This window comes from Bombina bombina, chromosome 2, assembly GCF_027579735.1.
Source record: "Bombina bombina isolate aBomBom1 chromosome 2, aBomBom1.pri, whole genome shotgun sequence".
In the NCBI taxonomy this organism is placed as follows: Eukaryota; Metazoa; Chordata; class Amphibia; order Anura; family Bombinatoridae; genus Bombina; species Bombina bombina.
In genome coordinates, this window is record NC_069500.1 from 1,272,586,789 (window position 1) to 1,272,599,961 (window position 13,173).

Genomic DNA, 13,173 nt, shown 5'->3' on the forward strand with positions numbered 1-13,173 from the left:
AGTGGCATATGTGCATATGCTGTGCATTTCCTGCACACCAGCATTCAAACAGCACTCCCAAACACTATGCACACTGCTAGCTTTATGTGCCGGTGCGGTGTTTGCATGTGTGTTCATGCCCTGAAGCATATTTCAATATTGTCTATTATGTTTTGTTTTTTTAATTCTATAGCAAGAAGATAACAGACATTCTTGTGATTACAATGTATTTAGTGTCTCTTTAGATCTATTATACCCACTACTTCATAAAATAAATGCATTTAAGCTTGTTTAAAGTTTTTAAAAGGTTTAGGTCACATACAAAATTTTAATAGTGTTAGTTGTATCTTGAAAATAATGGAATTCAGTTTGAGAATATTTTTTATTTTGGTTTGCCAGATAATTAGACATTTTCAGTTTGTAAAAAAAACAGAGGCTACAACAATGTAAAATATTAATATATGTATAGAGAGTTCAATAAAAAAAAAACTGTCAGCTTACCTGCAAATGCTTAATTTGCTTTGTTAATATATTTACACAACATTCATAACATTAATTATATTACAGTAAAGAGGTGTACACAGTACACTATACAGAGTATTTACATTTCACAACATAGTTACAACAATTTTAGAAAAACAGCAATAGATGTGCTATGTCTAAAACAGCAGTGGTAGACATCATTGCAAATAAAGTATTTGGTTTAATGAAATTGCTTCCTTATATAAGAAACATAGTTCTGAAGAGAGTTGTGCTGGTTGTGCCTAAATTATCACTTATTAATGCTGTATTCCTCTCCCTATAATTTTTAAGTGCACATTGTGTAATAGTGGATATATCTCTTTAAAAAAACATTGTAATGCAAACTTAAAGTGTCCCTTGCTAAATATGTGTTTAACTCATGTAAAGGGTAAAAAAAATCAGCTGCTAGTGATTGGTGGCTACATGTGTATGCCGCTTCTAATTGGCTCACCAGCAGTGTCATGCTCAGCACTTTTACTAAGTTGTGACTTAAAGGGATATTAAACAGTGCTCTTTGTGTAAAAAGAAATATGTTAAATCAAAATATCAAACATCTTTTTTTGCTTTCTTTCTAAATGAGCACTTAGAAATTCTCAGTGTAGCCCTGCTCACTGCTAGATATGGTTGCCACCATTACACAACTTAAAGCGACAGTATACACCACATTTTCTATTACTGCATGTGATAGACACTACTATAAAGAAGAATATGCTCAGATACTGATCTATAAAACCTTTTAAAGACTTACTTAGAAGTTCCCAGTTTAGCAAAAGGGAACAGCAGACACTTGCCCCCCTTCCCCTGCATATGAAAAGACAGATTATACAAACAGGAGCCGCAGAAATCTGTAGACATCAGTATACATCTAAAACTTTTGGGCTTGGTTAGGAGTCTGAAAATCAGCACAATGGTATTAAAAAATAAGAAAAACTATAATTTGTTACAAAAACACTACCAGATGGGCTATATAAATGGATCATCTACAAAACATTTATGCAAAACTAAATCTAGTGTACAATGTCCCTTTATATTTGAGGTCATGTGATTTTTGCAGCAAAAGTCCTATACTGAACATGGGCAATAAACTAATTGCAGCTAACAGGGAGGACTCTCCTAGCAAAACTTCAAAATACTAAGGGGTAGATTTACCAATCAGTGGATGCGGCTATCTACCCCTGTACTTTCTGGCTCGCCGGAAATGTAAGTTAAGAAGCAGCGGTCATAAGACCGCTGCTCCTTAACTCGTCCTCCACCTCTGAGGTGGCGGACAGCAATCAGCCCAATTGGATACGATCGGGTTGATTAACACCCCCTGCTAGCGGCGTATGCTGTCAGCATTTATCGATGTGTGGCAGACTTCATCCGTTACAGCAGATCCTGTCCGCCCGTACATTGATAAATCTACCCCTTAGTGCTAATCTGCCTTCCTGCAGAGGCTCCCTCCTCCTTGCAGTGCTGTGACAGGAAGTAAAGTACGCTGCACATAGTGATGACTAATACATAATGATTTCTATTAAGTATAAAACGCACTGCTTGGTGCTTTATTTTATTAAAATAATTAAACAAACTGTTTAATATCCCTTTAAGTTATATTGTAAACACATTTGGGTAAGTTAAACACATATTTAGTAAGGGACTCTAATGCAAAATTGACATGCTTATAACAAAGAGGAGAATTTAATTTTTGCATTATTTAAGGTATACTATCAGCATATAAAATTCTAGCCTTGTTACAGGACATTAATATTTTGTATCTGAAAGGTCATTTATTTGATTGCCATATTTTAATCTCATTAGAATGCAACAAGCTGGAAATGATAATGCACATTGCACTTGATGTATTTGAAGGAAAAGTACTATAATATTTTATTAGTGTAATGTTTACACACCCTACCCTTTTATCAGTACATTGCAAGCTAAACTATACGAATCACTGTAGGTAAACGAAAGGCTAAAGAGTGTTCATCATGTGATGGGTAATATATGCTTCATAGTAGAGAAAATAAATAAAAATATATAGATATATTAATTGAACATATACACCTCATATTATAATATGTACACAAACATAAAGATATGGAAGAAAATTTAGCCTGGACATTATGGTTACAATATATTGCACTAAATTTGGAGTTAGTGAAGTTCCCCTACATGTGAGGCATTTCATAGCAGAAACTCCCTATATATCAACTGTACAGCAGAGTTATGTTACCTTTCTGTTTTTTAAGATATTATACAGTATATTCCTTTTAAAGATACTTTCATACCAGGGAGCAGAAACTTTGGTTAACCTGTATGTATATGGGTTCATAGTCATGGTGTTGTATATTCACAGTTTTTTTTTTTTGTTTATATACTGTTTTGTATGTATTTATTGCACTATTGCATTGAATTTTTTTTCAATACTAATGTGACATTTAGGTGTTTTCCTCAGGAACAGAGCGCTGGTATATATAGTCACTTTTATAAAAGCTACAGTAGATGTCATGATTATATTCCCCAAATCTCAAGAATTTTACCTCAAAAGTTTCATTATTGCTCTTTGGATATTGTTTAGTCACACAACTAGACACAATTTTTAAAGTGTTCATAAATACTATTGGACATATAACAATGTCAGTTCTTTTTGCAATGACATCAGCTTTCAACTGTCTTCATTTACAATGCTGTAAGGTTTTGTGACTTCTCATCCTGTGTAGGCATTTTAATCTCATCTGTAATATCAACAAAATTATCGTGGCCTTCCAGTGGTTCGGGTTTAGAGTCCACAGAAGTTTCTTCATCATCCAAATTACGGCAACACTTACACTTACAGCATTTGCATTTTTTACAGCAGCAGCAGACATATCGTCCACAAAACAGACTGACCCATGAGATTCCTGCGTCCCAAGGCTTTAAAGAGTGCATCCATTTTGGAAGGAAGTCCCAGGATTTTAGAAAGTCTGGTAGTATTCTGGGGCATTTTGACTGCAGTACGCTGATGATGATTACAACAATAATAACAAACACAACTGGAACAGCAACTCCTACAAGGGCCTGCCAGCCAGCAACTGATAAACCAAATACTGTCAAAGGAATAATGAAAAAGGCAAAAATCAAGTATACAATTGCAAACCAACGGTATTTTGCTGTCTTGTTCCCAAGCCCCTTAGCCAGTCGAATTGGAATGCGCATAAATGGAATGGGATACCAAACAAGGATTCCAGAAATATTGAAGAATAAATGGCATAATGCAATCTGGAAGAGAAAAAGAATATGTTTCCATTAAGCTTAAAAGAAAATATAATTATTTGTAGGTTTATTCTGCCAACGGTCCAAAAGATTAAAACAAACCTGAACAGAGTATTTTAATCTTTCCCCAGGACTTGCTAATGCAGCAAGTAAGGCTGTTGCTGTTGTGCCAATGTTCGATCCAAGCGTCAGTGGGTAGGCTCGTTCAATACTAATCACCCCAATACCTAGACATCAGTCAAAGAAATGGTTTCAGTTTAAAAAAGAAGCCAAGATTTATCAAGTTGACAGGTTTCTCTCAAGTGACAGATTTCACTCCAATGTCTACATTATTTTATATAAAAAAATATTAATTGACACAGCTAACATGAGAGAAGTTTCTGCTATTTTGAGAATTTAGTCAATAATTAGTAAATATTTATAGAAAAACGCATACCAATAAGCGGTGTCATAGCAGACGTAAAAACAGAACTGCTCTGCACTATAAATGTCATTCCAGCACCAACTAACATTGCCAGGTATCCAGTTAACCAGGAGAAAGGAAAGGGGAAATCTGTATGGGAAGACGAAAAAATAAGACATTTAAAGAAAAGAAATAATAAACAAACAACATTTCTTATGAAGCTCCATAATCATTGAACAATAAAAATGTTACATTAATTGGGAAAAAAATCCAATTTAGCCTGCATTGCTCTGGTAGGAATCTTCCCCTCGTGGACAGTGGAATAAGAAATTCAGATGTAAATATTGCTAAAACGGGAAATATTTTAATTATATTATATTGTATAAATGCTAAAGAACCCTATTATTTCAGAAATAAGTTTAATTGTTTCAGTTGATTTTAAAACCTACAGGAAGTGCAAGCTTATGCAACGGATCCATAGGAATATATTGCTTACAGAAGTATTTACTGAAGTATACAGAGAAAATGTTTCATAAAAAAGGTTAATTTTTCACAAAAATTTAAAATTAAATCCGCTCTTTTATATGAAAGAAAATAATAATAATAATAATGCTAATAATATTAAAATAATGTTAATACATTTCTCTTTCTATGCTTTAACAACAAAAAAAACATAATGGACATTCATAATATCATTATCATGTTCTCTTTCAAAAAGATATAGTGATTGAAGATGTTAATTTAAGTCTACCCATCCTGTAAAGCTCTATTGATGTTTCTAAATTATATATTGCTGTATACTAAACCACTGAAAACATAATCCAGCATAGGTTTCAATTATACAAACCTCAAAATAGAGCACTGTACCACTGACATGAGTAACGCTAATGGCTATAATTATATAAGTATTTGTATATAAGCATTGGTCTATAATTGTACAGCATTATCACAATTTATTTCTCAATGTTCCATGTAGACCAATATGTGTATCCTGTTCCATAATTATGCAATGTCCCCCTAGTGAAATAATAAGACTCTGGGCGCCTTGAAGCATGTTATAAATCAGATATTGACAAGTCCCTAAAGCCAGAAAGCCAGGGTTTCTAAAATGTATTTAATATCATACTGATCAGTATCCCAACTACTTAAAATTATTCTTGTTTGTAGTGCTCTTGTTAGCCCCCCCCCCCCCCCCCCCGAGCCAAGTGCACACATAAATTCCAACTGGACAAGTATAATCAACAATTAGACATTATGATAAGCACTGAAATGAAGACAATGCCGATATTTTCTTTTAATAGCTGTTGGCTCTTAGTTCAGAGGAGGCACAAGACAACTATACAATGGGGAGCACTGATCATTACACACATATATTTTTTTTTTACCATGGATTCAGTAAAATCAAGTAATGAAATAAACACACAGGTCTACTGAAAAGCAAGTGGACAATCAAACATGAGTGAAACATGACCATCTAGTATTAAAATCACATGCAGACCAGTTGTAATGCATGTACATCTGAGGCTTTTCCTCGGGTGTGTTTTGCTAAATGAAACAATATGGACCTGCAATTTGCATCTGTGCCTTCCACATTAATCAGCACCAAAATAAGGGACAAAAGTTCTCCTCCTCTTTACCAAAGAACTCTGTTGGAAGTAATGTGAAGAGTGACAGCTGAGTGGCAGGGGCCTGTAGGTGGTGAAGGGTTTAAAGTAGTGAACTCTGCCATTCTTAACCTGAGTAAGATCCAGCAATAAAAGAGCAAAAGGGAGAGATGCTATAGTTCGAGAGTTGTGTGGGGAGGGGGTATTTCAAGATCAGATGGGAGCAGTCAGAAGATTTAACAACCAGAGATTCTGTGGAACGTCCAGCAGTAGAGACATATGGCCATGTAGGACAGGCAGGAGACATTATATAATGAGATGACCTGTAAATGGGACAGATCTAACTGGTGATGTGGATACCATAACACCCGTATCCAGCAGCAGCAGCAGACTCTCAGGTAACACTATAACACCAGCTGAAGTCATCACCTTCCTCAGCTCTTCTCCCCTAAACCCTTGGAATCAACTCTTCAAGCAAACGTGTATTGTGCAATAATAAGAATATTTTGGAATCTTGCTATAAGCATCATGAAGTTTGTGAAGATAATTGTCTTTCATAACTTTATATAGAATTCCCTGAAATGAAGGAGAAATGTCATTATTTACCAGTGTTGATGACCTTCTTGATAATAACGGAAACTTGTCCTTGCAGCATGGAGTTCAGCAGCTTGACAATCAGAATCAGACAGACGCACAGCACAAATAGTGATAATGCCAGAAGTATAAGTCCGACAGCCAGATCTGGGAGACCAGTGGTTGCAAATATATGGTTGCCTGCAAATCAGCATACAAATATATTATTATTATTATCATTATTTATTTGTATAGCGCAGCAAAATTCGGTTGCACTGGGTATGACATCTCTAAATTATAAATTACCATGGAAACAGCTGTTATACACAATACTGGTAGATGTGAGTAAGTGCTGGTAGGGGTATATTTAATCACTTTAGACAAGCTGCTCAAAGTCATGCGAGTAAGCACAAAAGTGAAAGAGAATATAAAGAGGTTTCAAAACAGGGGAGAGAGGTGGAGGAGAGGAACTTGGGTTTAAAGAGTAAGAACTGGAAGGACATCTTAAAAGGAACTCTAAAAACTGATATCACACATAGGAAATAGCAAAGCTGTTTATTTTGATTTACAAAAGGAAAAAAAATGCATCTGTACAGCACCCTCTGTTTTACAAAAACATATTACAATGCATTTTAAAGAGTCCTATTTTAGTTATAACAAAGAAAAAAACAATTTCATATCCGTTTAAGGGACACTAAACACTAAATATATTTCATGCACCTCCCTCTAATCATGGGGGCTGCCATTATGGAACTTAATTACATTGTAGTATCTGAAGGAGAGTTGCTGCACATGTGCAAACAGGTCAGCACTGGAATGTAGGGTAAGATTTAGACATGGCAGCACACATGACTAGTGGGAGACAGGAATAACCTCATTGCCACACGTATACAATTTATTAACCCTTTAATTTCCTGTTAAGTAAAAAAACAAATATGATTGGCCAAAAAAATATAGAGTTGGAAACATTTGTTCTTGGTACTTACAAGGCGCTTTTATAGATATATATGTCTGAGTTACTGTTTGGTTATATTCATTGGTCCAGCACAGGCTAGAAGGTGGGCAAGTTTCATTTCCAGACAACGTTATATTTACCAGATCCTAAAAGACATAAAGCAATCTTTACTGAAAATATGCACAACAGTATTTTTTCTTCGTTACCCCTGGCCCTGGCTCCTGACTTTTTGGGTTATACTCCATATATATATATACAAATACCACTGTCTGGCTCCTAAATATTCTTCCTGGCTCCTAAATTTAAAAAAGATTTGTCGACCCCTGCATTAAACAGTAAGTAAATAAATGCTAGGTATAATGAAGTATTCACAGGAAAGATTATCTATTATATATGTTCCTACTTGTCCTCAGCAAAGAAGATAAGGGGAAACCTAGGTTTCAACATGGCTGGCGGCACCCATTACTTTATAGAAATTCAGTGAAATTGGAAAGCCCAAAATTGTCATAGTTACATTACAGGAAATGAGTCAAAATCAATAATGAAAGTATACTGCAAAACTACACATAATTAAACATTTTATAATACAATCTCAAACTGTTTAAAGTCCCTTAATTTCAATATTCAAATTTAAAACTTTTGAGTACCCAAACAGATCATATATTATTACTAGTTATAATTTCTGTTTGGAAGTGCCACGTAATATTGCTAGCGTTGTTTTGTTATATTATCATTTTATTATTATTATTTAAAGGGACAGCCTACTCCTTAGTCATCTTAAAGTCTTACCTTAGATTAAGCTGCAAATAGTCTCCTGCACCCTTTCTATATCATGTAGCAGGAACAGTAAAAAGTTATTTTAAAATGAATATTGTTTCTGGCCACTTTAAAATGGCTGCCAAGCTCCACCCACTGATGACATCGCGATCTGGGCTGTATCTAGGCACTCTGCTGAATAGCATTGAGTCTTGACAGTCTGTTGAATTCAACTAGTGAGCCTTTTGTGATTGGAAGCCATTTGCAGCACAGATCGTTATGTCATTAGTGGGCTGAACTTGGCAGCCATTTCAAACTGGCCAGAAACACTATTCATTTTAAAATAACTTTTTTTACTGTTCCTGCTGCATGATATAGAAAGAGGGCAGGAGGATGTTTGCAGCTTAATCTAAGGTAAGACTTTAAGATGACTAAGGTGTAGACTGTCCCTTTAAGAAAACAATCATATTGCTCTAATTCATTTGAACAAAGCACATTACTAACCTTATCAGCTGTGCTGCACATCTTCTTTATCAAGCTTTGGTTTCTTGCTGTTTCCAATCCATTTGCAATATCTTGTATAACATTTTTATCAAGCTGACAAACATAAAAGGAGATTATTATTAAAATGAGCAACTACCTCGGTTATTTTACTAAATTTGCACTGGTTTAGCTGAAACATAACCTATCTCTGAACATACCTGAATGATTAGTTTTGTTAGTGGCTCTGTGATAACTTTAAGCATGTCTGGTGCATCCTCTCCAGTCTGTATATTGAAAGATTCAACTATGACGTTGGTGAGATGAAATAAATAGCCAGATGCTGCTTCAATTGGTAACAGAACAAGCACCGATAACCAGTTAAAGAAATCGTGAACAGTGGCCCCGGCAAATGCCCTGTAAAAATAAAATGGGTGTAATCAAGAATACAGTTATATTTTCCTTTAGGGACATTAAACACTAACGGCTAGATTTAGAGTATGGCGGCCAAAGGGGTGCGTTAGCTACGCGTGCTTTTTTTCTCCCGCACCTTTTAAATACCGCTGGTATTTAGAGTTCACAGAATGGCTGGGTTTTCAGTGCGTTAGGCTCCAAAAAGGGAGCGTAGAGCATAATTTAACGCCACTGCATCTCTAGATACCAGCGGTGCTTACGGACGCAGCCAGCTTCAAAAACGTGCTCGTGCACGATATCCCCATAGAAAACAATGGGGCATTTTGAGCTGAAAAAAAACCTAACACCTGCAAAAAAGCAGCGTTCAGCTCTTAACGCAGCCCCATTGTTTTCTATGGGGAAACACTTCCTACGTCTGCACCTAACACTCTAACATGTACCCCGTGTCTAAACACCCCTAGCCTTACACTTATTAACCCCTAATCTGCCGCCCCCGCTATCGCTGACCCCTGCATATTATTATTAACCCCTAATCTGCCGCTCCCTACACCGCCGCAACATACATTATAGTTATGTACCCCTAATCTGCTGCCCCTAACACCGCCGACCCCTATATTATATTTATTAACCCCTAATCTGCCCCCCACAACGTCGCCGCCAGCTACCTACAATAATTAACCCCTAATCTGCCGATCGGAGCTCACCGCTACTATAATAAATGTATTAACCCCTAAAGCTAAGTCTAACCCTAACACTAACACCCCCCTAAGTTCAATATAATTTTTATCTAACGAAATAAATTAACTCTTATTAAATAAATTATTCCTATTTAAATCTAAATACTTACCTGTAAAATAAACCCTAATATAGCTACAATATAAATTATAATTATATTGTAGCTATTTTAGGATTAATATTTATTTTACAGGCAACTTTTTATTTATTTTAACCAGGTACAATAGCTATTAAATAGTTAAGAACTATTTAATAGCTACCTAGTTAAAATAATTACAAAATTACCTGTAAAATAAATCCTAACCTAAGTTACAATTAAACCTAACACTACACTATCAATAAATAAATTAAATACAATTCCTACAAATAAATACAATTAAATAAACTAACTAAAGTACAAAAAATAAAAAAGAACTAAGTTACAAAAAATAAAATAATATTTACAAACATTAGAAAAAAATTACAACAATTTTAAACTAATTACACCTACTCTAAGCCCCCTAATAAAATAACAAAGACCCCCAAAATAAAAAAATGCCCTACCCTATTCTAAATTACAAAAGTTCAAAGCTCTTTTACCTTACCAGCCCTTAAAAGGGCCCTTTGCGGGGCATGCCCCAAAGAATTCAGCTCTTTTGCCTGTAAAAAAAAACATACAATACCCCCCCCCAACATTACAACCCACCACCCACATACCCTTAATCTAACCCAAACCCCCCTTAAATAAACCTAACACTAAGCCCCTGAAGATCTTCCTACCTTGTCTTCACCATGCCAGGTATCACCGATCGTTCCAGGCTCCGAAATCTTCATCCAAGCCCAAGCGGGGGCTAGATATCCATCATCCGGCTGAAGTCTTCTATCAAGCGACGGCTGAAGAAGTCCAGAAGAGTCTCCAAAGTCTTCATCCTATCCGGGAAGAAGAGTAGATCCGGACCGACAACCATCTTCTTCCAAGCGGCATCTTCTATCTTCATCCGATGAGGACCGGCTCCATCTTGAAGACCTCCACCGCGGACTAATCTTCTTCTTCCGACGACTTCCCGACGAATGACGGTTCCTTTAAGGGATGGAAGCAGCCAATCAGAATCATGTTCAATCCGATTGGCTGATTCAATCAGCCAATCAGATTGAGCTTGCATTCTATTGGCTGTTCCGATCAGCCAATAGAATGCGAGCTCAATCTGATTAGCTGATCTTCACGATGGAGCCGTTCCTCATCGGATGAAGATAGAAGATGCCGCTTGGATCAAGATGGTTGCCGGTCCGGATCGCCTCTTCTACCCGGATAGGATGAAGACTTTGGAGCCTCTTCTGGACCTCTTCAGCCGCCGGATTATGGATCGCCAGCCCTCGCTTGGGCTTGGATGAAGATTTCGGAGCCAGGACGGATCGGTGTGATACCCGGCGAGGTGAAGATAAGGTAGGAAGATCTTCAGGGGCTTAGTGTTAGGTTTATTTAAGGGGGGTTTGGGTTAGATTAGGGGTATGTGGGTGATGGGTTTTAATGTTGGGGGGGGGTATTGTATGTTTTTTTTTACAGGCAAAAGAGCTGAATTCTTTGGGGCATGCCCCATAAAAGGTCCTTTTAAGGGCTGGTAAGGTAAAAGAGCTTTGAACTTTTTTAATTTAGAATAGGGTAGGGCATTTTTTTATTTTGGGGGGCTTTGTTATTTTATTAGGGGGCTTAGATTAGGTGTAATTAGTTTAAAATTGTTGTAATATTTTTCTAAATAAATAAATTTTTCACAATAAATAACTGGCCATTACAAGTGCCTGGTTATTGCTACCGTGAGCCCTTATAAAATTAACCAGATATTACATTTTATAAATGTTCACGAAAGGGCCTCAAAATCAAGCGTGCTGTATTTTATTAAAAAGTAAAGACAGTAGCATCTTTATTTTTGTTTGTTTGCTATTTTTACCATTTTGCAGTGTACAATAGGCAAAAAGACGATGACTTAAGTAAGCGGTTACTAAGCTTTTGCCTGGATACATCCATAAGAATAATAATAATAATGAACATATAACTTCAAACTTCAAACAAACATATTGCTCAATTCTCAAAGCATCTTTTAATAAAATAACTGAAAACAGCAGTTTTTGGGCTCTAAAGGGAGAGGGTGTGGGGTGTTATATTAAAATATTGGTTGAGATTTACCTTCTAAATTCATTCCGATCGCCAGACTGCATCAAAGCCACAATTGTATTTGTCACAGATGTACCAATGTTGGCCCCCATAATGATAGGGATAGCAGTTCTGACTGTTAAAACTGTAATACAAAGACAGTTGACATTAGGAGTCGCTGTAGTAAGCAAAATATGGAGAAACATTTACTTGTAGTATAACTTATTCACAGTATATACATTTATGCTGTCACCAGGAAATATAAATTACTTTATCCACCCAAACACCCTACAATATGCTAAATTAAAGGGACATGAAACCCAAAAATTGTCTTTCTTGATTACAATTTTAAACAACATTCCAATTGACTTCTATAATCTAATTTGCTTCATTCTTAAGAGCTCCTTTGTTGAAGAAATAGCAATGCACATGGGTGAACCAAAAATAGATAAAGGGGAAAACTTAGATTCCAACATGGTAACACCCATTACTTTACAGAAATTAAAGTACAGTGTACTTTTATTGGATCTAAACCTTTACACTCCAATATTTAACCAAGTAATATAATTATAAAAAATACTTCTACATATTATTCTAGGGCGAATCTTTGCTTTAAATACATCATTATGTCTAGAGTTTATAATTGTTTATTATCCCTTTAAGGAAGAGATTCATATTTCTCTATCAGATATAGAAATTTTGAGATAATTTAATTATTTCATGTCACATTTTATTGCACATAACCAGTGACAGAATCCATATACAATTGTGGGGGGCACCAATTTATAGTTGGGGCGCTTAATAAGCCATTTAACGTATTGTGTATTGAAACTACAGATAAACTGCAAGCTAAGTCTACACCAATAGCAAGAGAACAACTTACTGCCTGAGGATACCATGCTGACCACAATAGACGTGGATGTGCTTGAGCTTTGTACCAAGACTGTCACAAGGACGCCAATAACCAAGCCAGCCACCGGATTGGTCAACACAGAGTGGTTCTTAAATATATCTCCTGCAGCCTTTCCTGTAACAACACATTGCTGAGGTTAGTTATATACACACGTTAGAGTACAGAATAACACACAAACCTATGCTACACACAATAAAATACTGAGCAGAAACCAATTTACCTGAAGTTGACAAAATGATTAGCTTGTTGTGCGCGCATCATATAAATTTGCTAATTTTACAATGTAGCTGCATTATTTATACTTTTGGTAATGAAGCAGAAGTTTATTACCTCCTACTAACTGGAAGGCCGAGCTCAAGATGTCCAGGGAGCAAACAAAAAAGTACAGCAATCCCAGCAGCATGATGAGTTTTGCTATTCCCTTCAGCACTGACAGAATCCGCTGCTTTGTGTTCATCTCTGCAAAACATAGAAAAACAT

At 36.0% G+C, this 13,173-nt stretch overlaps 1 protein-coding gene across 1 annotated transcript in view; it reads right to left on the reverse strand.

The window, feature by feature from the left end:
• Positions 1-347: 347 nt before the first annotated feature.
• The window catches only part of SLC34A2 (solute carrier family 34 member 2), a 39,098-nt gene continuing 26,272 nt past the window's right edge, over positions 348-13,173 (reverse strand). The window contains exons 4-13 of the mRNA XM_053700883.1: positions 13,024-13,152; positions 12,664-12,807; positions 11,814-11,925; positions 8,725-8,920; positions 8,528-8,620; positions 7,299-7,413; positions 6,346-6,513; positions 4,169-4,285; positions 3,835-3,959; positions 348-3,738 (exon numbers count right to left, since the gene is read on the reverse strand). Of these exons, the coding sequence (XP_053556858.1) occupies positions 3,160-3,738; positions 3,835-3,959; positions 4,169-4,285; positions 6,346-6,513; positions 7,299-7,413; positions 8,528-8,620; positions 8,725-8,920; positions 11,814-11,925; positions 12,664-12,807; positions 13,024-13,152 (1,778 nt within the window). The 3' untranslated portion in view covers positions 348-3,159. The remainder of the gene's footprint in view (positions 3,739-3,834; positions 3,960-4,168; positions 4,286-6,345; positions 6,514-7,298; positions 7,414-8,527; positions 8,621-8,724; positions 8,921-11,813; positions 11,926-12,663; positions 12,808-13,023; positions 13,153-13,173) is intronic.